Source organism: Falco punctatus (assembly GCF_963210335.1).
Source record: "Falco punctatus genome assembly, chromosome: 1".
NCBI lineage: Eukaryota > Metazoa > Chordata > Aves > Falconiformes > Falconidae > Falco > Falco punctatus.
The window spans coordinates 90,790,629-90,816,025 of NC_137580.1; the positions used below are offsets into that span (position 1 = coordinate 90,790,629).

Here is a 25,397-nt window from a genome sequence, read left to right on the forward strand (position 1 = left end):
AGAGGGGAAAGGGGCGAAGTGAAAATACTTTATCAGCTGCGTACATATGTAAAGCGGTACCCTGGTTGAAAAGCAAAGCCTCTTTCCCTTTGAAAGCTGGGAAGGGAGAGACGGGAGGCAATTGCCTGAGAGTGGGGACAGAAATGACACAGGCACAAAGCCGAAAGCAGCAAACCCCAGGCCTCCCTCCTAAAATATGCTTATCTCCCTATCAGACCAAAATAACTACCTAGCTGGGGCGAATATGTATTAAACAAACAAATTCAAACAAACCTGAGATGTGACTCAGGTTGGAAAACTCTTAAAATATACTCTTGGCTTTTAATGTACAGAAATTATCATTTAACTCAGGCATTAAAAGCAGGTTCTGCCAGAGTCCCTGGGGTCAGCAGGGGAAGTGTCCATCTCCCCGAGTTTCTGTGGCACCAGGTTGGGCGGTTTCTGAGATGAGGGGAATTGCATCCTTGCCTGGATTTAAGAAGCAATCCTCGGGCAGGAGCTGCTGGCAGACAAGGGCTCTTCCTCCTGCTCCAAATTCAAGGTCTGTTTAAAAGGCTGGGAATACCGAGACCTGGGCACATGGCATAAATCAGCTGTCAGGTTCACAGGACGAGTGGACTCTGCTGGCAACAAGTGTGCTGGCTGTCAGGTCCCCAGCGGAGGCTTCTCCCTCTCCATCCATCAGCGAGAGACCTGAGAAGATGGAAAAAAAAATATTAATGCCACGTAGCAGCTCCCTGCCACCACCGGTGAGACAGCGAGGGGGACTCGAGCACGCTGCTGCTGGGCTGGGGGACACACAAGTGCCCAACTCCGTACCCGGCACAGCCGGCTCCTCCAGCGGGATGGAGAGCCCGGGCAGGGGATGAGATGCTGGGTCACTTCCCGTGAATACAGAGGCACACAGGCAGGAGGGAGGTAAGAAACGGGATGCGGGGAGAAACCGGAGAAAAGAAAGGAGAGAACGAGGAGAAGAAAGGGAAGGAGAAGAGGCAGTGGGGGGAGCGGGAAGGAGCACGCACGCGTGCCCATCTGGGCAATGCATCACATTGAAATTGTCCCGCATTAAAAATTCACCAGCCAGTGAATTTTCAAGGGATTTGTAGTAATTAGATGACAAAATGCTGGCAAATCTCAGGCTTGCCAAAGATGTTACTCAGGGGTCAAAGACTCGACACTTTTGGCTGGGTAATTTGTAAGTGTCAATCACACTCAGCCATCAGAGAGAAAGGAGAGATCTAACGGCTGAATCCTAACGAAGTCCAAGGCCCCTGCCTGCCGTCGCCCTGCCATCGCCCCCGCTGCCCCCCTCCCGCCTCGCGCAGCCGCACTCACTGCCGGGCACATGGGGCTCCAGGCACACCGGCTGGAACACACAGTGGGTTTCTTTTTTTTTTTTAAATTAAAAAACAACTTTTATCCTGCTGGGGGTGGGGGGGCAGGGGGGATGGTGAGCTGCGACCCCCCCAGGGTGACCCCTCCACAGTCCTGTATCACTTCTGACATGTGGTTAAAATTGCTCCTGGGATGGTCCATCCTCCTGTTTCCCAGGGCTCGCTTAGCCCAGGCTGACACACTGGGCTGCATTCAGCTGAAAATGAAATTAAAACAGCTCCTGCCTGCGATCTGCCCATTTCTGCCTCTCCATCAGGCGTTGCGGAGCCACCAGCACCACACAGGGTCTGTCTCTGTGGAAATAACCTGGGTTAGTTTAGACACCAGCGGGATGCTCCTGGCCACGGACAGTGGCAGCGGAGCGGCCGGAGGGGCGTCCTGCTTCGGGGTGGCAGCTCGTGTCACACACCCACCCGGAACCTGGGGGAGAAAGGACATGAGAAGGTTTTCTACTTCATCAGCTTAGAAATCAGACCACAAAGTGCTAAATTAAAGCTTTACCCCGCATGCCATGAGAGATCCCTGCCCCGGCCATACACGAGGTCTCCGGTGTGGGGCTCAGCTTTGCTGAGGCTCGGCAGGAGGGATGTGCTGAGGTTAAACCCGGCCTTTGCTGCCGGGTTCTTGGGACAGGGTGGACCCCACAAAGGCAGGGTATGGCCCCATGGGGCCGGCTGCCTGGAAACTGAAGTGTATTTTTGCAATTTCTGGTCAGATTTCTAAGCTGATGAAACAAAATCTCTGGACTGATCCGAGGGCAGCACCCAGGAACTTCTGCAGCCCCATGAGCATCAGTGGGATGGCTACTAACATGGGCTACACTTAACTCCGAAAAGATTTTAGGTCACCAAATGCAGGAGAGGCAGGAACATGATTTCCTCTCCATCTCTGGTGGCTTATAAAGCTGTCCTCATTACACCTGCTAAATCCCACCTCTGGTTTTGGGCCGTGAGGGATGGTTTAAGCTGTAGGGAAGGGAGGGAGGGATGCTGGGGGGTCCAGACACCAGCTCTGTGCTGCTGCAGCTGCTGGGGCATCGAGAGCATCCATCACACCCCAAGGAAAACCACTCTGCACACCCAAACCCCGCTTTCTGATGCACTTAAATAAGCCAAGTCACAGGGCACAAGAGAAAAAAAGGTTTGTTTGCTCCACGCCATGCAGTGTGCTAAATATTGTGAGCATCCTCAATCCAGCGGCACAGGGAGAGGAGAGGTGGGGAACGGGAGTGGAAGGGTGGGAGGAAAATCGCCTTTGGACAGAGTTGCTGCGGTTTATTTTGAATCCATTGCAATTCCTTGCTGTAGGACAGCGGGACTGTAATATCTGGTAACTCAGCCAAGCAGCAGCGTGGTGCTCTCCAGCCACTGCGCTGCCCTATATAAGGGAGCTAAGGGGACTGTAAAAGTGGCTATAGGTTTCTCCTCAATTTAAAAAGTCATTTAGCAGCTGCAAAACACCGCCTGGCAACAGCTGGCCCTCAGAGGGGCATCCTTGCTTCAGCTACTCATCAGCAGCATTTTGAGCTTCTATTCTGTGTATTTAAATAGCCTGAATCACAGGCTCAGATCTGCAGAGGTGCTTTTCCATTTTTTCCTTTATCTTAACTTTATCTAACGTCATCTTAAGATGCTGCTAGAAGAACATTTGTTGGGAAGCAGCAGCTGATCTGCATAGGGAAGGACTCTGTGACCTCCTCAGCACCCACTGCTGCTGCTCTGTCGGGTGTCCGGAGCTGTCTCCCGTGAGCAGGGGGTGCCCATGGGGCAGTGCCTCCTCCCCACCAGAGCCTGCTGCCAGCAGATGAAGACCAATAGCCCACCTCACTGCACCCGAGCGCAACTCCTACCACTGCCTTGCTTGCTGTTGCAGGAGAAAATTAACCACCAAACAAAGCAAAACCTGAATTTTAGTTGCGTGAACACAAAGAAAAATGTTTTTCCCTCCAGATCACCTCTCCTGACACATGCTACAGACCTCCCTCTTACCTTCCTACTCTTATTCCCCTTGACAGGCAGCACTGCGTGCAACCGCTGTCCCAGCAGCTTTGCTAAGCCCTGAGCTGGGGATGTCACACGTGGGGACGTGATGACACCAGTGCTGTACCACCCGGTCCACGTGGGCTGCAGGGCAGAAGCGCTGGCGGGATGCACAAGCTGGGCACACTGAGGCCCGTCAGCCCAGCACGGTCCTGCGGCTGGAAGGGAGAGCTGCGCCTAATTATGTGGCACTAATTACAGACTGTGGAACGTAGGGCTCGAGCTCGTGCAGGTCTGAGCCTGGCCACCGCTGCCCCGCGGCAGGGGAGGCTGGATGCCGTCCCTTCTCTGGGGATCTCCCCTGCTGCTGCTGCTGCTCTCCCCTCTCTCGCTGGCATCGGTTTCTCTGTTTCACCGATTCACATCACACCGTGCGCACGCCCGCCTCAGCCAACGTCTGTTCGTATTCTCTCTGCCTTTCTTCCTAGCTCCAGTTTGGGGTGAAAGCCTCCCTTATTAGCCAATTTGGATACCTATTTACTGTGAATTACTGAGCCTGATTATTATTCATGAATGGCTAAGTCTGAAATCTCAAGCCCTGCCATGCGATTTCTCTCCCTCTCCAATGCATATATTTAGGGAAAACAGGAGGCAGTGTGTCTCAGTCACACGCAGACACACTCTGGAGAAAGGAAAGCTGCATGCTCGCTCTCCTGTTTTATTTCCCATCAAGGAAGGTGCTGGTGGAAGCTGGAAGGTGCTGGTGGAAGCTGGAAGGTGCTGGTGGAAGCTGGAAGGCAGTGGTGCTGAACACTGGTTATGGTGCGACCCAGGGTAAGGTCCAGACATGCTGTAACATGACAGGGAAGCTTGTGCTCCCCAGATCTGCAGCCAGCATCCCAGCCAACTGTCCCTGCAGGTGGCTGCAGCCTGGGGCGATGCCAGTTTGCTGCTGCCCCCTCTCATAATGGGGTCCAGGTACTGGGAGTCACCTTGGCTGTGGCTGAGCCCGGCTGACCTGTGGCAATCAGTTACCCAGCGGTGACTTGTCTGATCCCTTAGACACAATCAGAATATTCTAATGCTGGCTGCAGGGAAGGTAAAGGAGGTTTCTGTGAGAGGTGGGGAAAAGATGGGGCAGCATCAGCAGCATCCCTTGGCTAATCCTCCACCAAAGGAGAAGCAAATGGGGTTTGCAATTGCAAAAGGCTGGTGGAAGGGAGACGATTAGGAGCTGAAGAACAAGCTCTGACTGTCAGTTAAAGCAGGAGTTTGCAGCAAACCTGCATGCCTGGCAGGGAGCAGGGCTGCTCCCGGCAGGGATACAGCAATGGGCACAGCACACAGCTGTTTCCACCTGCAGACCTGTCCTGTGCTTTGCAAATGGGGAAACCAAGGCAGTGAGGGAAAGTCTCCATGGGAAAGCATCGCTCCACCAGCAGCACGCCCACCTTCATACTACTTCTTCCATCTCAAGGGAGCAGCAACCAAAGCACTGTTTTTTTTCCAAGCCCAAACCCTTCCTGTGTGTTTCCTGCCACATCTTGCTCAGGAAGACAACTCTGAGCACGCACAGACACCTCACTTACTGCCTCTGCCAAAAGACAAGCAAAGCTGGTAGAGTTGCTGGGGAGAAGGGGGTGGCTGCCAACACCAACAGGCAGTCAGGAAGGCTTGAGATCCCAGAGCTCCTGCCTGGAGCCGGCAGTGGGGCTGGAAAGCAGCAAGCACAATGCAGTGGGATGCAAGCTCTTCCTGCAGCCCTGGCAGAGGGCTGGTGAATGGCACCTGCGGTACTCGCTGCGAAGAGACAGGCTTGCTCGGCCCTCCAGCGCTTGCAGGGCACACTGGGGGGGAAGACTTTGCAAAGGCAAGATGGGATTAAGGGGATGAGAAGAGCTGAAATTTGTGATCCAGTGCTGTAGGCAGGACCAGTGCAACAGTGATGAAAAGAAACCACTTGTGGAGGGGGCAAAGGGATGGGGGCACGTTCTAAGCAGCAACATTTCAAGCCCAGGAAAAGAGCAGCTCGCAGAGTGAGATGCTACCTGCCTGTCTATGCCAATGCCGAGTCCCCCTCCTCCTTCCAAGGGACAGTGGGAAAAACAACACAGATTGTGGTCAAGAGTTTTCCAAAGGTGATGAGTTGCTTTGAGCAATGAAAGAGGGCACAGCAGCACCGCCTGGCTCCGAGGGCAGCGGGAAGCATCACTCAGCTGAGACACCCAGCCCTGGGAGCAGAGGAGCTCGCAGCACCCAGCCCGACCCCAGCCTGGTGGATATCCTCTGCGCATTGACTTGCTTGCTGTCCCCTTAAGTAGATAACAGCCCACACAGGCCTCTGGCAACAGGCAGCAATAAAGTAAAGCTAGTTTTACATTAAAACCCGTTAACCCTCTAATTCAGTAAAAAGGCTGCATTTGAATAATATCCTAATCCAATTGCGGAGCCGGCCCTGGGGAGGGGGATACAGAGGGTGCCCGGGGAGCAGACGCAGCTGTCGCAGCTCCAGCTGCCATCCAGCTCACCGGGGTCTCGCCCTGGACAAAGCCATCACAACCTGGCTAAAGCCCCCTTGGCAGGGCAGTGGGCTTCAACCTGGGGTCTGCAGACCCCACAGGGACCCTGTACCATATCCTGGGGCTTGCAGAAGACAGGACCGAGTGTAAACTACTGGTTTCAGTTCTCCGATGGGGAAAGTGGGGAAAGCACGTGCCAAGCACCAGCCCAGAGAGACTTCCCCAAGCCCATCTGCCAGAGCCTGAAATAACCCCTGCAGCCCCAGGATGGCCACATCTGCAGCTCCTGCCCAGGGCAAGGGGTGATGGCTTGGCCAGGAGCAGGGGCTTGCAGTGGGCTGCTCCTCCTCTCTGCCACCAGCACAGCCTGGATGCAATGCACACCACCCCCCCACCCCCCCCAAAAGGACACCCAGAGCAGATGGGCATCGCACCCTCAACATGCCCAGGTCTCCCCAGGGAGCACAGGGCAGCTGAGGGGTGACCAGCGCACACGGTGACCCCAGCCCTGCGGTGTCAAGAGCCAGCAAAACAAGGGGACCAGGGCCACAGCTCATCATAGCCCAATTACAACAATTAGCATGTAATCATTTGTTATAGATACAACCTTTCTGAATAATAGTTACTGCTAAAAGAAACTATTATCACTCTTGAACAAAATAAGCATATTGTGATAATGTTCAACTAGCGAAGTACCGCCAGGGTTAAGGACCAGCGGGAGGCTATTTCCCAGGTTTAACTACATGGACAGTTAAGAGTTTGCATTATTTTATCATTAAGATTGTTTCACATCGGACTAAAAAAAAAAAAAAAAAAAGTGGCAGCAGGGAGTGATGAATTTCCTGCAAACCTACTTAGGCATTCATTTTAATTCAGGGTAATTAGCAGGTATATGCTCATTTTCAGAAAACTCCCGTTAAACCCACTGTAATTTTAGGGGTGCAATGTGTGGGATTCTCAATACGTAACAAAGAAGTCGAGTCTTTGCTTGTGGAGTAGAAATTAACTCAAACTGTTCTCCAGAGCTGCAATCAGCACTTTCATAATTAATGTACAGGCATACGTATCTGTATACACATACACAGCCCCCCCCTGCACACATCAAACAGATTTCCCTGATACCAAATTGCCTGAAAAATTAACCAATGTCAAACTGCTCAACAAGATAAGTATCATTAAGGGAAAAAGAAAATCTTCATTATGTTTGAAGGTACGGAAAAAAAAAACCCACCCTCATGAATGTTTTCTAGCCTGCTTCCAGACTGGGAAATAACATGTTTTAAAACATATCAAAGGGTTAAATTAATTTTCATTAAAATTTAAATTTGAGAAGGCTCCTTCTCTTCTTTCCTCCCTCCTCCCCCTTTGAACGTTTGACTGGCAACCATTTCATATTTCAATCTCGGCAGAACAAATTGAATTAGATGTTGAAACCAAACTCTGCTCTGTTCTCTAAAGCCTACATGCTCTGCTTGCGCTAATCCTTTTCGTCGCCACTGCAGACCTCAGAGACACTCAGCAAGAAACCTGCCCCACCACAAAAGACAATGAAGGGAGAGAGGGAAAAAAAAACCACAACAGGAAAAAAAACCCTCAGGAAAATCCAACCCCAACCTGCAACGCTGCAGAGCTTCACTTAAATCATGTGCTGGGTGATACATGTGCCTGGAAGGGACCCTGCCCAGCTCCTCTGTCCTCCATGCGGGTTGGTCCTTCACCCGCCCTGGATGCTTATGTCCTGTTTCCCTGTAGTGACCCCCCAGTGCGGGGCTGCCCCAGCACCACTGAGGGGTCCTGCTGCTGCTGCCCCCTGCACCGGCACAGATGGCAAAGGCAGTGGGGAGCCACGGAGGGAGTGGGGATGAGAATGCCACTCATCAACGCTGAGCAAAAAAAGGAAAAAAAAAAATGCTTGTCACCATTTGGCTGACGCAGTGACACCCCCTTTGACAGTGCGGCTCTGACACTCGTGACTCAGTTTACCCACCTGTCCACTGAGCACGAATGCCTGTCTGCTGCAGGGCAGGGTAGATGGGCTGGAGCTGCCATAAGGGATCCGTGTTCTACACCACAGCCCTGAGGAGGGGGACACCCCTGAATTTTGGGAGTCTGGCCCTAAGCCAGCAGCCCCAGGTTCTGACAGCAGGGAAGCCAGTGCAGGGGGCTGGGAAGCTGCTCGGAGGCAGCAGCAGGCTCCCGAGCTGCAGCGTGGTTTAGGGGACTGGCACAGAGTGTTACAGGTCTGGGTGCTGAGCCATAGCACTCAGCCTCCTCCCTGGGGACTGCACGAAGAGCCAGGGACCCTACAAGCCCACTGGTCTGTAAGCACAGGGCTTGTCCGGGCTCTGAGCAACACTGCATGTCCTGCCCCTCCTGCGCTGCTCCATCCCTCCCCACTTCCATCATTCCCCGGCTCAGTCCTCAGGCTGGCTGTTGGAGAAGGTGTTAACAGCACGTACACCTGGAGGCATCCTTAAATCAGAGCGGCTCCAAGGGAACAAATGTTATCTCGAAGCCCCGGCACTTACTGCAGACGCACCGCATGAAGCAGGCAGTTATTTAACCCAACTCGGATTACTCCTGCGGTCACGTAAGCACCTTCCCTTTCATCAGGAGGGCCCCGGCGCTGTGCTCGTGCCTGACACTTGCTGCAGCCCGGGAAGGCAGATGTATTAGCAGGGTTATTGGTCGGCTCCAGGCCCAGATGCGCTCGCTATTCAGGCGGCCAGCGGTGTTGTGGGTTGAACAAAAGTCTGGTAATAAGTAAGGTTATGAGCATCCCACTGCTAGGTGTATTGGGTACCACCTCGCAGCAATAGGCAGATATTGCTGAGAGGAAAACAGCTTCTCCAGCAGTAATGTACAACACACACACAAACACACGCCAGCAAGCGTGGGGAGGCTTCCCGGTGCCGATACACAGTCCCAGGTTCACCCCAGCACGGTGGGCTCAGTGCCGCTTCAGACATGTGCAGCATGCGGCCCTAGCAGCACCCCAAAAACCAGGCTGGCCCTGGGCCACTTGGATGAGATTTAGGAACTGGTGTCACTTCTTTGGTTGTAAAAATGGGAGCCAGAACATGTCAAAATCACTCCTTTGGTTGTGTTGAGCAAACACAGCGCTGCTGGAGAAAGCCCTGCAGGGAATTTCTCCCCAGCGTGAAGGATTCGTCAATCCAGTACCCAAAGCCACCTCCCTACAGGCAGCACACCAGTGCGATGCACTTCAACCCTCTTGGCCCTGCATGAGTTTCTCGGCACAGGATGGGGTTTCATCACCGTGGAGGTGGGCAGTGAGTTCCTCAGTGGATGGAAAAAGGGGGGCAGAGTGCAGTTCAAAGGGACCTGGGAGCCTCCCTGGTGATTTTATTGCACTTCTCCGGATGCTGTTGCTGGGGAACAGGCTTCCTACCAGCAACCCGGGTTCCACCACAGCCACAAACACACACAAAGGAGATCCACGAGCCTGTCTCACCTCTCTTGAACCCACAGAGGGTTCGCTAAGCGGTCTCAAAAGGAGGTGGGGAGCTGGCTGAACTGCACATAGTTTGACCACAGGGAGCTATTTAATCCTGGCTCCCTTCAGCAAACCTCTGCCGTCCCACACTCTCCAGCCTCAAGATGCTACTCCAAGGAAGACACATGCCAAGTAGGAGCGAGGCCAGCCAGGACTCAAGACAGCATGAACTAGACTGTGGGGCTGCGTGGTGCCCTTGGAGGGAATGAAGCCATGGAGGCTGCGGGTGCTAGCAAGGAAAAGGGCTTTGCCAAACTGTTTCATGGTGGCAGCTGCAGGTTGGTCTCCAAACAGGCGCTTTTTTTTGGCAGCCCATCTGTTCTCCCCCAGCCCCAGTGAGGGCCAATTCACAACTCAACAGTGATTTCTGCTGCAGCAGCAATTCTGCTGGCTTCCCCTGTAGGAAAGCAAACACACTGGGGAGCATGCAGAAGCACAAACAGTGCATGCACTCACTTCAATGCAGAGCCTAAACCGAGCCCAAATCTGGGCTGTACCTTTTGAGACCATGGCTACGAGCCTTCGGGGTGACAGGGAGGAAAGGCAGAGGATGGGATCCTGGCTCGGAGGCTGATGAGCCTTTGCAATGCCACCTTCTCCTCCTCCTGGCACTGCCGACACTGCAGCAGCCCAAGGCATTTTGACCTTTAGGGCCAGCTGTGCCCACCACAGCCCCACTGCCCTGGTACCCACCTCACCAGATGCCAGGCAGCTGTTAGATGGCCTCGTCTTTGTTGCTCTCCTCCTCTTCCAGATGCTCCAGGATTTCATTCAAAACCTCTGATCGTTTTCTCTTGTTTGGGGAGTCTGTCCAGACCCGAGTGGTAGTGAAGGGCATGCAAAAGAAGAAAAGCAAAGATTATAACCTGGGGCCCATGCACAACCGCCTCCACTTTGTGCTACCTCCAGCACCCCTCATCCTCCTCAGTTGTTACTGCAGCTGAGGTAAAGCCCCTCAACTATCATTTACTCTTCCTCACCAGGCAGGTCCTGGCAGGGCACCACAGCTGCTGGTGTGACCCCATACCTACCCCCATACTTTAGTTCACACGCTTTGGTGGAAGCAAACAGCCTCAGCATCCAAACAGGCTCACTGGTGATGCCAACCCTTCCCATTGACCCCAGTTCACCCATTCCCTGTCCAAGAATGGTCACATTACTAACCTAGACACCAGCCTTGGTTCAACAAGGCTTGTGGCAGGACACAGACCCACCAACATCTTTGCTGAGACATACGATCTCAGTGCCTGGCCCCGCAGCCCAGCCCGCATCTCCCACATCGGCTGGCAATGGGTAAAGGCAAGGGGCTGGCTCTTCCCTGACAGCTGGGGCAGTGATGTCCCCACCTTGCTTTACCTGCCCCACACTGACAGCACTGTCCCGTGACCCACAAGGCATCATCATGCTCCCAAAACCGCTGTGGGGTGCAACACCATGCCTGCATCCATCCTCAGGGATGTCAGAGTCTGCAGGAGGGCGAGAAACCCCCGGGGGGCTGCCAGGACCCGGCATCAGCACCCGGGTGACAAAAGCCATTTGGCCCCTGTGCTGAGGCTGAGGGCGGCGCTGCCTGCTCTCCGCTGGGCAAGAAATGCCCTCCCAGCAGGAGCCGTGGTGCAGCCCCTTCTCCCCCCCCCCGCTCGTTCCCCAGCCAGCGGCTCTCACTTGCGAGCAGCACATGGAGAACAGCTGTTTAAATCCTGCTTTCAGACATCAAAAGCCTCGCTGGGTTTCTCAAACAAACAAACATACCATAGGACTAAAGAAAAGGTGTAAAATAAATAAATGGAACAAGCTGTGCATTTTCTTTTAGTATTACAGCTGCTGTGGGAGATAAACAACAAGTAAATGTCACAAAACATCAATACAGAAGAAATTAACCTCACAAAAGCTCACATCCCCCCCTCCGCCTCCCCCCCAACTCCCAACAATTTTGCATTTCTGGAGTTCCCATCTAATGATTTTATTTTTCAATTAATTCCTTGACAGAGCGCCAGAACCTGCCTCCTTCCCCGCTAGTGGCTGCGGGGATGGGCAGGGGGACGAGGGTGCCAGCAGCCCCAACTTGCCTCCTGGCACCCATGCCGCTTTGCTCAGGGGAGGCAAAGGGGCTGCAAGGTGCCACCCCAAGACCCCGGAGCGACTCTTCCCAGCTCAACCATCCAAAAGCAAAAGGCACAACCCACCTGGGAGGAAGGTGCCAGCTCAGTGGATCTCCCTCCCCTTTACTCTGCCCTCCCAGCTCCTGCAGCCCTAGCCAGGCTCATGCTTGGGGCTCAGAAATGGCACCAAATGTAGTCTCAGCTCCCAAATCCATAGCGAGGAAGAGTGTGTCCCCCACCTGCCACCCCTTCCCCACCAGCCCCTGATGTGCCCCATGAGGAGTGCACAGAGGTGATGATGGGGGTTGCACGGCGGAGGAGATGCTGGATGTGGGGTGCTGGGTGCTAAGGGAGCATCCCTAAGCAGTGCAGTGCAGCCAGAGGATCTGCCGTGGTGTGGGCAGGGGGCTGGTAGGGCAAATGACCCCCGCCGTGTGTGCTCCAGATTCACCAGCTCCCCAGCCACAGCACTGTTGGGGAGCACCAAAGCATCCCTCAGCACCACCTAACAAGGAGGAAAAGGGGGGGGAAAAACCCCAGGAGGGTGGGGAAGTGAATTGGTTCAACTTCAGTTCAGCCACTCCAAGCTGGTTAAGGTTTGCCCGCTAACCATCCCATTTGCTTCCTTTAAACAATAGCCAAAGCCGGCGGGGGTGGGCCGAGAGGGGGATTACCACGGGATTAGAACGTGGCAGGGTTGCGAATGCCACGCTAATCCTGCAGGGTTTTACTCTCCGGCTACGGCATGTGTTTGCATTAGTTACAGATGCTCTCTCTAAAAAAAAAAAAAAAAAAAAATCTAAAAAAAAAAAAAAAAAAAAAAAAGAAGAAAGGACTAAAAAGGAAGCCCAAAAAGCTGGGAGGTGAGGGCAGGCGTGGTGGGTCTGTAATGCAGCCGAGAGGTAAAAGAAGCAGCGTGGGGGTCTGCAGCCAACGGAGGAGCAACCTGGGAAAGATGACAGGGATGGAGAAGAATCTTCCCACCCTGCTGGGGAGGGCAGGAGGATCAGGTCCTGAGCGGAGCATGCCTTCCTCTGCAAACACTCTACTTCCAGCAAACAACTGTAAATAATCAAGGGCAAGCCACGCTGGGGCTCCACCACTTTGCACGCACCCACAGCCCTCTGCTGAGACCGGGGGCCTTGCTGGAAACGCTCTCACAACTACAGTACGAGCCAGACCCCCTCCTCACACACCTCTCTCATTTGCCTGCCCTGCAGCCTCCACTCCCCCTCTTTCCAGCCCAACCTTCCTATAACCGCCCCCCTGCACAAGTCATTCCTTCCCCTTCCCACGTCTTACGTAAAATTCCCCATCTGTCAATTTAATTCTTTGATCGATGGGAAAGAGCAGGAAAAAACGGCCCAGCACAGCTGGCTTCCCAAGTTAGCCCTGGCAGGATACCGCCAGCCCCGCTGGTGACGGCTGAGTGCAATGTTTGTGAAGCGCAGAGAACACAAGTCAATAGTAATTTAACTGGATTGGGAGCAAGTACCTTCCCTGCACGGACTGCGAGCTCCCGGGAGAGAGGGAGCACACGCACGCTGAGGGTATCACCGCCTTGCTCACCAATCTTCCCCCAGTGAGGTTTCCCAGGATGGAGCTGTGCCGGCAACTGTGGTCCTGTGCCAGGCGAGCAAGAGAAGGGGGATCGAGCTGTTACAGACTCTTTGTGGGCTGCAGTGATGTGATTGTGGGGATGCAGGAGATGCGCAGGTCTGCAGTGGGGCTCTGGATGTGACCCTGGACTGCATACCTCCAGATCTGCCTCTCACCCCAGGGCTGGCAAATTCAGCTGCAGGGCTTTGGGATCCCTTCATCACTATTTCGGCACAGCCCAAATATTCTCTCTGCTGGTTTCAGAGGCATCAGTGATCCTTGTCTGCCAAAGGGAAGATCCACCTGCCGAAACGAGGGCCAAGATGCTGCTGGTGGCAGGGTCTGTGCATCCCTCGCTGCTCTGATGTAGCGCTTGCCACGACCCTGCTCCATGTTATAGGCTGGATTAGAGGCCCTAAGGCCAACCTTCCCATGGCTTCTCCTTACCTCACTACAGTAGATAAGTCTCTTTATCCACAGTAGCATCAAATCCTCCCCTGTAGCTGGCCAAGCTCTCAGGCTCTCCAGCCACCTTGCAGCAGTGGGTCCCACAGATTAACAATGCATGGTGGGGTGCAATTAAAGCTCAAAGAAAGCTTCTTTTTTGTCCCTAACATAAGACACTGCCTCAGGATGAAAAGAAGGTGCACTCAGAAATGAGCAAAAAGACTTAAACCTCTTACAGACAGCTCAGAGGCAGGAAAGCAAGCGCAGGGTGTAGTGCTGCTGTCCCAGCCGTCAGGGCTGGGCTGCGGCTTCACTCCTGATAGCATTACAGAAACCATCTCTGGCAGCTGATGACCACTTCTGGGCTCCTCACTTTCTCCTGGAGCATTACAAAGACTTAGAATAAGCCATGAAGAATAACCTGAAAACTACACAAAATGGGAAGGAAGCCTATTCCATTTTATTGCATCTATTAGACCTATTGAAAAGATGGCTCAGAAATGGCTTGATTGCCACTACAAATGCTTGCACAGAGAAAAGACTTAGGAGACCAGACCTCTCTTTAACCTAACAAATAACAGCAGAGTGAGACCTGGGAACTGGAAGCCAAATCTCTATAAATGGTGTCTAGAAATATGGCGCATAATTGTAGCACAGAGAAGTCAGTGGTAGGACGTGTGTCCCGCAGCCCAGGTCTAGGCTTTACGAAGTATTTCCTTCCTAAGACAAAAATGGCAGGGCTGACACTGGCGCTGCTGGGTGAGGGGTCTTGGCTGGTGCTACCCAGGACACCAGCCTGAAAGATCGAGGTTGCTCTTTCAAAGCTGGCAATGCAGAAATCTGCTGTGATGGCAGCGAGACGGAGCAGGATGAGCTCATGGCTCAAGTCAAACTTGCCACCAAACCCAGGGGAGTGCAGGTCACTGTGTTGTCCCACTGGACCTGGGTGACAGCAACCCCCCAGGCCTTAGAGCAATCTTCTCACCCTCTGTTAGCACTCTGCAGCCTCTCCTACATGCAGATACACCATGTGCTAACTGTGGAAACATCTGTGCATCACTGTTGTGCCCACAGCAAACCAGAAACTGCACAGAAAAGAGGAAATAAAAGAGGAAAAAGAAGGAGCTTTTCAAAACACTTAAATTCCCATTGCATAAAACTTGGGAGAAATGTGTCTGAAAGCCCTGTGAGATGGACAGTCTCAGTCCTTTGTCCTGCTTTAACACTTTCACCTCTTCTGGCATGTGCAAAGTCCTTGGCATGCTCCCTGGTTGCTTTTACTTCTGTGGAATAACCAGGAAAAGGGCCAGAAGCAGCAGAGGCCATGCGTCACCCTGTACTGGTGGCACAGCACTGCCAACATGGCTTGATACAAACACACAATGCTGCTACAGCAAGACCAGCCTCTCCAAACAGCACAGGTGGCTTGTGCTGTTGGAGGCCTCCAGGTCCAAAAGGATCACAAAAGGCTTTCAGAGAAAGGAAAAAAAGAAAAAGATTCTCCCATGGGATGGCAATGCTATAAATGCAATAAAAAGAAATTTAGGGCAGGAAAAAAGGAATAAGCTGAGTTAGGTGGTCGGATAAGACCCACTCCATCCACCACTGCACCTTTTGATAGCATCTGCCTCCACGTCCTGCTTCTCAGACGCTGCTGGCTGGGCTTGGCTTGGGGAGCAACACAAGGACTGCAGCAGCAGCGGCTTTTGGTGTTAAAGAGCAGCTGAAGACACCAAGGACCTCAGGGTCTCGACTCTTTCCTGAGCCTTGAAGACACAAAATTATTTTTTCTTTTCCATTCCCAGCTTGGTCCCTTCCTACCTGACAATAAGGGACCACAAGTGCCTGACCACTGAAGCCTGCAAAGCTGTGGGAAGACCCTCACACAACATCCACACTGGGGAGGGAGAAGAAAATTCATGGGGACATCCATGAACAGTGCAGGGATGTCTGAACTGCTCCTGTGCCTTGTGGGGAGAGAAGGAAAGTGGGTGGGTGGGTGGGTGGGAAATGGGTATTGGTAGGAAAAAATGAGCTTGGTTTCTGGTTAAGAGAATCCAGTCTGCAGCACCAGTGCAATGAGATGCGCGGTCTCAGCCCAGCTGTTCAGCTGGCTGCAGGGATGAGGAGGATTCAAGACAGGGCAGCAGTGCCGTGTGTGCTCTGTATCCTCGGCCCTGGCTCCACGTGGGAAAACCAGCCTCCAGCTATGTTGGGGAAGAAATATGAAGGAGCATCCCATGGGGGCCGAAGTCTGGTAGCTGCAGTTCTCCCCTCTTTATCACTATCGCTTTCTGCACACCCACAGCAAAAGGGACAGAGCCTGGCTCCCTCCCCTCCTCAGGGCCGCTGGGCATCACTGCCAGAAACCCTGCGGCAAGCCTGTCTTGAAACCAGGAGAGGGCACTTCCCAAAGAAAGAAAATCCCACTCATGAAACTCCAGCCTGCCAGTGCGGTGCAGAATGAGACCCGGTCCCAGGCACCAGGCAGCTCCGGGTGCCCGCTGGCTGCCCCAGATGGGCTTTGTTATTGAGAAACGCTTCTGGCAGATCCCGCTCTGCCGCAGGATTAGCTACCAGCAGTTTTGCAGTGGAGGACGCGCCTGTGCACCAGACAGGGCTGAAGTCATTGGATGTTATTTCTCTCCCCTCGAGATGGGCTGAAGCACAGCGATGACGGCCGCCTTCAATCACATTTTCAGTCCCTAAAGATGGGGAGTGATAACCTTGCTCCTGTTTTTCAGCCAAGCCCCTGGGGCCACTGCAGCTCCAAGGCTGCATCTCCCCTGGGATGTGAAAACACTCTTCCTGCCGCTCTCCCAGAGTCCCCCACCTCCACGAGGAAGACCCCAGAGAGGGGGGCTGGAGCAAACACAAACAGAAATCAGGAGGCAAGCTGAGCCTGGGGGAGATGGGAGGTGACAGCTCGAAGGCAGCAGCCAGCATCTGCTGCAAGTCTGCAACTACCGTAAAGCCAAGACTATTCCCCCCACCTCCAGATTCAGCAGAGTAGAAAGGGAGAAAGGAGATCCCGAATATAAAATGGGATGCACAAACCATCACATCTGTTGCCTCCTCCACCCAGGTGGAGACTCACATCACTATGATAAAGTACGATGTGTCCCGCTTCCAGTGGCGGGTTCTGGGTGGGCACATGCACGCCTCAGCTGCGCCCATCCTCCCTGCTGCCTCACATGTGCCCCCAGCAGCACAGCTCCATGCCCAGGCTGTTACACATCCCTGGACACTGCCATGCTCCTTTTGGTTTCCTTTTTGCCACCCCGTTGGAGATCAGCCTGTGGATCCCAGCACATCCCACTTTGCTCCCCGCCTCCCCGGCTGTACCCACCCTCAGCCCTTGCACCACCAAACTGCAGCTTCCCCAGCCTGTAACAACCAGCACTGCACACACGACTCCACGAACGCGAGGCCACGTCCCGCTGGAGTCAGGCTTGCTAAATAAGAAGCCTTGCTGCTCTCCCATCGCTGGGGATTGCAACATGCAGCCCCACAACTGCTTATGCCAACACCCCAGGCAATGGGCACGTGCGTGATGGAGAGGGGAAGCTGGGAGGGGATGCAGGAGGAAGAGCATTGATCTTCAGCTTAGCCCTCCAGCCCAGGGGAGCCCTTCCTACATAAATATTTGCCAAGCAATGCATTTGTGCCTGTCGATGGCTGTCAATAGGAGCCTGCAGTGCTGTTATCTGCGGAGCTGTCATTCTCGGGAACCTGGTCCAAACAACCCTCTCCGCATCTCAACCAATGGCCAAATTACTTTGTCCTTTTTAATCTGCGTGCTGCGTGCACAGAGCCTGTCCCTAAATACAGAGCACCCTGGGGTGCAGGCGGACGGAGCAAAACCACTGCAGCTGGCAGGTGCCACTGAGGCGCCTCGGCAGTGCCAGCACACGGAGAGTTAACCGGCTCACATGCACACAGAGCTGTCAGACAAAGCCCTGGCCTGGATGCCTCCTGCTTCCCCCTGTGCTTGCATTGTCAGGCTTCAGCATCTACCTGCCAGCTCCGGCAAGCCGGCAGCAGTGGGGAAAGGGCTGGCGTGGGCAGGCAGCATGTGCCAGATGGGACGGTGCCAGCCAGGGCTGTACCAACAGGCCAGAAGGATGCTGCTACGTTACCGTGGAAATGGTCTGCTGTTTTCCGTCTCAGGGCCTCCACCGTCTCCTCCGTGTCTGCCCACTCCAAGACCAGCCTCCGACCGTACAAATGTGTGCTGTGGCACAGGGCGTTGAATGCTTTCTGCAGAATTAAGAGAAGAAAAAAAATTAATAAGGGAAAAAATAAAACCAGGCTCACATGAGGAAAAGCAAAAATGTCCCTCCCTCTGCCCTGAATCCAAAAGGTCACCAGAGAACATCCTACTTTGAGCACTTTGCTCTGATGGGGCAGGATTCATCTCCATCAGTAGCTTTGACTTGATCATTTATCTTCTACATAGTTGCAGCTGAGCAAATACCCATCGCCATTCCTGCAGGCTGCTGCTGCTCCCTAGGGAGCAGGCTGAAATCCAGCAGAGCAAGCACCTCAAGGTTGGCTGCAGCCTTGCATCACCCCGGGACCACACCTGAGCCAGGAAAGCTGCTGCCTGGGAAGGCTGCCGAGAACTGGGGCAGTGCTGGGTGGGCTGGCTGCAAACCAGGACCCTCACAGGCAGTGCAGCACCACTGGGTTGGCACAGGCAGAGCAACCTCACAGCTCTCCACCTAACTGTTCTCTGCTGGCACACAGTAAAGCACAGCTCCAGCATGAGTAGGGAGGTTGCTTTCTGCTCAGGGGCACAAGTTTGAAGAAGTACAAGCCCGCCAGGGAAAGCTGCTTTCCTCTCACCAGCCGTGTTGGTGCTGTCAGCCATGGTGGCAGCAAATGTAGCAAAGCCAGAAGCCAATGCAGAAGTCCTCTTCTCTTTTTGCCTATGGTGGTTTGCTACGTTACAGAAATCCACAGGTTTCCTCATTGTTAGATTCTGCTTAATAACATCCGTACAGCTATAATCTCTCACTGATGTTTAATACAAGAACACGAGCCAGCACAGTAGCTCAGACGGCTTTCTGTGCCTGTACGCAACCAGCTGAAGCATTCAGGAAAGAAACAGTGACTTGATCCAGGGAAGGTTGATTTTGTCTTTATTTCCTGCATAATACTTTCAAGGAAATTTAGGACTGAGCAGGATTTGGTCCATAATGCAAATACACAAACACACTGGTCCAATATTTTCATCCCCAACAGGGCTACAGAAAAGGGGCCCAAAATGTTCTTTTAAAATTCCCAGCTAAGGCTGGGATTATGTCAGGTTATAGGCTCTGCAAACATGCATCCCTGGAACGAATATGGCACCTAGAGGACCACAGAATCACATCTCACTGTCCAACAGGGATGTGTTCTCCCACATGGAGGCCCCCAAATCAGCACCAGTCCTACAGAATATCAGACCTCTCCACTGAGTTGTCCACTAAATGGTAATTTTGAACCACTGTGGCTGTCCCCAGACGTCATGCCTCTGGGCAGAGGGGCAAATCCTGCAAGAGCCTTTGGCTGCCCACGACCACTCCGCAACAGCCAGGACCCTGCCTGAGCTGCTGGTTACAAAACTCAAAAACCTCCCCCATTTCCAGTAATCAGCACTCAGTAACCTGGGTCTTTCCCTCCTTCTGACTCCCTTTCACTCATATAATTCTCATTCATTATAAAAAAAGAGAAAGGAGAAGCACCAGTTCCACCTGCTCTGGAGCATTGCTGGGATTCCCCACCTTCGGCTGCTGGCTCCCCAGGGCTGGCCCTGGCAGGGTGGCATGCCTCCTTTTCGGGGAATCCATTACTTTCTGAAGGGCTGCAAGCCTGGCTGGTGCTTTTGCAGCTATAGCTGGTTTTATTTGCTGCTGCTGCTGTTTTAAAAGCCTATCTTCCAATTAGCAAAGCAATGTGTTGGCTTAAATAAACACTCGGGGGGAGGTGGCAGTAGGGAGTTGTGATGGCTGTTTACGTTGGCACAAAGAGCCATTTCCAAAGCCTGGCAAACAACTACAGCTCTAATCACTGGGTCTCATTTGTTAATTTATACTTTCTAATTTCTCACTTCCCGAAGCACAAGGAAGAGGAAGGTGGGAAGACAGCAGACAGCCCCAGCAACCTCGCTGCACTTTGTAGCAGGTCATGGGAGGAGGGCAGATCATGCCGAAACGTGTCCACGATCACAGTGCAACGTGCGGTGCTTGGTGGGCTCTCATCCTCCAAGCCACTTGCTCTGCCACATCCTCCTTGTTGCAGGATTGCTTCCACGCCCTGCCAGGCACACGCATCTGCTCAGCCCAGTCCGGGATGAGGCATCCTCTAGTTTTGCAGGCAGCACTGGGAAAGGTCATGGAGCAAGAGGGAAGGCAGATGCTGCCATCAAGTTGCATTGCATGAAAGAAACCCACTGGGACAGATGTGTCTGCCAGCAGTCTGATGACACTGGTCCTTCCCAGCCAAATGCACTCTCAAAATGAGCTCTTTTGCACCCAGGACGAAGCAAAGCTCAGCCCACCACTGCTCCAGCCCATGCAGGAAAGGGCGTGCTTGGAACCCTGCTCCCCACAGTCCCATCTTCCAGATGGGTTCCCAGAGATGGGGCTGCAGAAGAGAAGCCATGCATTTCAGGTGAGAAACACTTGAGTGTCACTTCCTTCGGAAATAAGCTAAAAAATAAAACTTAGTTCTTCATGGCTGAGAGGAATGAAAACTTTTCCAGAGGGGAAAAAAAAAAGAGAAACCACTGATGATTTAAAAGGCAAAGGGATGAAGAGGACAAATGCCATCCTCATAGATCCATATTGCTGGAAATCTTCCAGCGAGAAGAAGAAATTTGCCACTGCTGCTATTCCAAATGAAAAGACAGGTAGGGAAAAAATCTATTCTAATTACATGAGAAATATGAAATGAGGACAAGAAGGCTGACTTTCAAAGAAAGTGGGGCTGGAGGCAGGGACTATCCTCAGGGCGCAGCTCCTCCACTCGAGTGTCTGCCTTCCCAGAACATCTCCTTTGAAGACCAAAGCATTGGCCAGAGGTTTGTTTAGTTGTAACCAAACTAAGGATTAAGAGAAGTGTGGTGTCCGCTCATCCGAGAGAGAGTGAGACTCACCTGAAAAGACCTCTAATTACCACAGCTTCGTGCCAGCCTACACACTTAAGAAAAGGAGAGCCTCCACCATGCAAGGCTTGCTATCCTTAAATGTCAGAAAGAGATTTCATTAAAGCTGCCACATTTGGCAATACACCCACTGCCAGGTAACACCAAAAGCTGAAGAGCTTTGGCAAACCTCCTCGCAGGTCTCTTTTGCTTGCCAAATACTTTAGGGGTTGCATGAAAACCCTAACGGCCTTCTCCCCCTAGAAAATAGGATTCGAGTATGTTTAAAAATGTCATTTCTGAGCTCTCCTGAGTATGATTTTGCTGAGTTTGGTTCAAGCTTAACGTTATGGCTCAGCGCGGCACAATTTTTGTTGCTAGCTCTGAGTACAGCTTGGGCAGAGCTGGAGCCCAGGCAGAGGATGGAGAGGCAAACAGAGCAGGGAAAAGCAAAGAGAGAGGAAGGGGAAAGGCTGGAACAGCAGCTTAAAAGCGTTTGTAGGATTCAGAAAGGGAATTTTAAAATTAAGGGGTGGCTGATAAACTGACATGAAGCCCTGACTGCTGGGACAAGATAGACACTGCTTTGGAGCACAGCCTGCTGTGCTGGGGCACTGGAAAGACAGAGATCAAGAGACTGAACCATTGCGTCTGTCACCCCTGAGTGCTATGGCTCCATCTCTAAATGCTGTCTTAATTTGGAGGACAGTGCTGCTCTGCCTATAGATTCCCCCTTGCCCTATTAAATACTCAAGCCAAAGAGCCTCCGGGCTGGAGTCATTAGAGGGACAAAGGGTCAACAACATTAGGAGACTGATAAATTTGCCTTCCTCACAAGAGCCAGTCCCAACTGAGGATGCTCTCTGTGATGCCAGCTGCACACATGGATTTTTCCTTCTGTGTACATGCATTTTTAAAGGGTTGACTGTCTTTCCCGAATGGGCAATTTCTATTTGGAGACCAGATGTATTTTTATATCAACAGGGGAGAAAAGGGGAAACTCAGCTTCCAGTTAATAGTTCAAAAATAAAAACAATCCCACAACAATTCTGCACAGGGAACATCAAGAAACATGTCAAATAGTTAATGCTTCCTTAACCAGAGTTAATTTGTTATTGCCAGTGGATCAAAGTTTCCCTTCTCATCCCTTAACTTCTCTGCACTCCCACTCAGTGATCAGCTGGCACTGCAGATATAAACCCAAAGGTCTGATCAGCAGGCATACAGACCCTCTTTGGGAGTATTATTTTGTCCCTGCCCGTTGCAGCCTTTGACATGGGTTTCCCCCCATTTCCTGGCTTCGCACATGTGCGTGCTGTGATCTGTTAAATGCTCACGACAGAGAACAGAGAGTGCTGCTAATTTCATCTGATGGTGGTGTAACACTCCTGGTCGAGGTCCATCCATCACCCTGGGAGCCGTCAAACGACCCAAGAGATGGCCCCAGCTGCAGACGTCACTGTGGGAAAGCCAGGCGTGAGACTGGGGCTCTGAAGGATGAGCAAATGATGGGGAGAAGATGCTACCAGCAGCAGCCCATGCCCTGCCCGAATGTCACCTCCCCTGCAGGCAATGCAACCCGCTGCCTGAGGAGTGTGGCATGGGTGCTCACCCCTCCCAAGAGAGCACCTCTGGGCAGGGCTGGCTATCCTTGAGTGGGTGGCAGAGCATCATGGGAGGCTGAGGGGATGACACCCAGCCCCACGGGACAGGTCTGCAGGCACAGCATCAGGGAGTCTGAAGGGGGAGCGCCACATCTCTTGTGGCTTTGGAAAACCTCCATACACTCTCCCACAGCAGCTGTGATTGCTCAGAGAAAAAGACAAACACAGGAGGTCACAGGCTTTAAATGCCCAACAAAGCCACCCTAACTATTCTATTACAAAAACATCATGTTTTATAAGATGCTTATAAGCGATTTCCAGATTACCACTCTGAGCAAAACCGCCATTGACAGTCACAGCTATTCAGCTCAGAGGTCTCCAGGCCCACTCCCCTCCTCTCTCATTTCACTTAGCAATAAACTCTAAGCCAATTATGTCTGTGTTTACAATATTCAGGATCCTATTCATCAATACACAGCGCATCCTCTTCCAGACAGCCAATGGAGTGTACTTGATGTGCCACTTGTGAGACAATGAAATCCCTCAAAGAGATGAGGGTGGAAAAGAAGGAAGAAGAGCTGCTTTGCTGGAAAGGAAGCAGCACCCCCCGAGTGCTCTTCCACAGGGTGGCTCGCTCCCCACACGCTTGCCTCCCACGGCCCCTGCAAGCTCCGGGAGGGGTGCCCTGCGCTAGCACCCTGCCTAGGTTTCTCCCCTTCAGCTGGGTGCCAGTGCTCACCAGCCACAGACGGGTTTCCTGCTGCTGAGATCTCTATTTGTAGCTGGAATCAGCCCCCAAGGGGCTGAAGAGGGATGGGAGGCAGACACGGAGCCTGTGCTCTGTTTCTTCCAGAAACCAAGCGGAAAAGTGGGTGCTGTCTCATTCACCCCCAAACTGAGCAGCAGTAATGAACCGGCCAGGTCCCTGTATGCACCTTTCCACCAGATGCTTAAAGTTTCCTCAGGAAAAGGTTAATTCCAAACCCAGGAACAAAGCCTGAAGGACTCTGGAGTAAAGCAGAGGTTAAAGCAAAGCTGTCCAGAGCTGGGGTTTGAGCAGAGCCACAGGCTCAGCCCCCCATGCAGGGAGAGGAACCATGCTCCTGGGGGGCTCCCTGCACCCCACGCTGCCCAGGGAGCTGGCTCCCAAGGGGAGGACGAATGCTGAGCAGAAGGAAGTTTGAATTAGGATCAATAAAGGACTAACAAAGAAACTCTATATACTGTGTTATACGGGAGGTCAGACTGGAACGGATGATCTAATAGTCCCTTGTGATCCCGGATCAATGAATCCTGTCTAAAAACATAAACACAGGCTATGCTTGCTACCCGCTCCTCTCTCTGTTCACAGGCTTGAGAATTTGGAGTCTCAGGGAGCCGGTGGAGTCATGTGGTCCCTTCCCTTCAGCAATAACATCCCTTGGCTCATGCCCACAACCATTCCTTTTCCAGATACTGTGCAAATCACCAGGAGCCAGCAGCGGGGATGAAAACCACACCGCTCCGGTGCTGGCAGTGGCCACACAGCAGCTTACAGTGAGGCTGAGGACCCTCTTCTGCCCAGTGCATGAGACATTATGCCTGGTCCAGCCTGTTCCTGAACCTTTGGCAAAGGGTAAAAGCAGAATACTATCAGACTGGCTACAAGCCCCTTGTTTCTTCTGCAAACATAGAACTTAAACATACAGGGAAAGCTTTAAAAAAAATAGAGCATTTTGAACAGCAACTTATTCTGACTTAAAATGCTATGGAGTATTTTGCAGCATAAAGTGCCTACAGATTGCAAAAATGTCAAGACATTGGAATAATAAGATTTGAAATTTTTGGTTAAAGCAAAATGTGCTTGCACCCTGCAGGCTTTGAGAGCTCAGTTCTCGGTGCTGAGAAAGTTGTTTTGCAGGCACAGCTGCCTGCTGCCAACATTTTCCATATTGCTGTCAAATAGCCAGCACAGACCACCCTGAGAAAGGATCCTTGGCCAACCCAGGACAGATAGCTCCCCTCTTCCAACCAAGACAACGACTGTATTACAAAACTTGACCTTTGTTTTTCTGCTCAGCAAGGCAAAGCAGACACAGATCTTTCTCTCTGCTTACTCATCCTTTTGACCAATTCACAACTACTGCTCTTCTGTTGCTACTTGAAAAACACCAAGGTAAGGCTGCTCACAGGGATTCTCGAAACACACAGAGGAACTGATGCACATGGGCCCTTCACAGTTCAGAAATCAGTAAACAACCACAATATCCAAAACTCACCTAAAACCGAAGCAGTGGTGGAGGTGAGACATGTGCTCAGGTTTCCTGATGTGTTAACACTGCGTCAAAACCATTCCTTCTCACCTTGCTTCAACAAATCTGAAAAAATGCCTCTGTCCTCCTACATGGCAAGAATTTTTAGCCATTTTATCAGTTGCACCAAACTTATGCCCCTTGCAGCTTAGGTTGTGGTTTCTGTGGTGTAACTTCCAGTGCTTGCCCACATGAAGGTTTTAGCCTCAGTACAGCTTTGCTAGTGACTGGCAACAGCCTGCCCCAAATCTGGGCTAAGCCTCAGTGGGACGGAGCCTCCGGGCTCCCTTCCTCACCTTCTGCTCCAAGACCAGGCTGGGAGGGTGCCAGAGGGGAAGGACTACATCTCACCTTGGCATCCTGCTTGGTGATGAAATCCACAAAGCCAAAGCCCCGGTGGGATCCTGTTCCTGCCATTTTCTTGGGCAGCCGGACAGTCTTCAGCTCTCCAAAGGTGCTGTGAATGAGAGTGGGAAAAGCAAAAACACTGTGAAATCAAGGGAAGAACCATTGTTTTATTACAAACCATGGCACTACTGGTTGCAGACCCACATTGCAGGCTTGCCAGTGCTGAAGATTCGGGTGAGTGGTGTCCCGCAGCTGCTCTGCTTCCTTGTAAGCCCCATGCCCAAAGCACCTAGTAACAGCTAAAAACACAGCTTGGATTTCAATGGTCTTCCTTTCAGGTCACAAACCTTAACAAAGCAAAAAACTTCTTTAATGTCACTGCTATTCTTCTCCTCCCTTTTGGAGATCTGCAGAAACCAGGGACCCAGCCTGCATGCCATACCCTGTTCAAGGCGGGCAAAGAGCAT

General features: G+C 52.4%; 1 protein-coding gene across 1 annotated transcript in view; it reads right to left on the reverse strand.

Moving 5' to 3' along the window:
- Nucleotides 1–301: 301 nt before the first annotated feature.
- RBM19 (RNA binding motif protein 19) overlaps nucleotides 302–25,397 on the reverse strand; it is a 70,237-nt gene continuing 45,141 nt past the window's right edge. The window contains exons 22-25 of the mRNA XM_080391491.1: nucleotides 24,934–25,039; nucleotides 17,698–17,818; nucleotides 10,104–10,217; nucleotides 302–693 (exon numbers count right to left, since the gene is read on the reverse strand). Of these exons, the coding sequence (XP_080247617.1) occupies nucleotides 10,126–10,217; nucleotides 17,698–17,818; nucleotides 24,934–25,039 (319 nt within the window). The 3' untranslated portion in view covers nucleotides 302–693; nucleotides 10,104–10,125. The remainder of the gene's footprint in view (nucleotides 694–10,103; nucleotides 10,218–17,697; nucleotides 17,819–24,933; nucleotides 25,040–25,397) is intronic.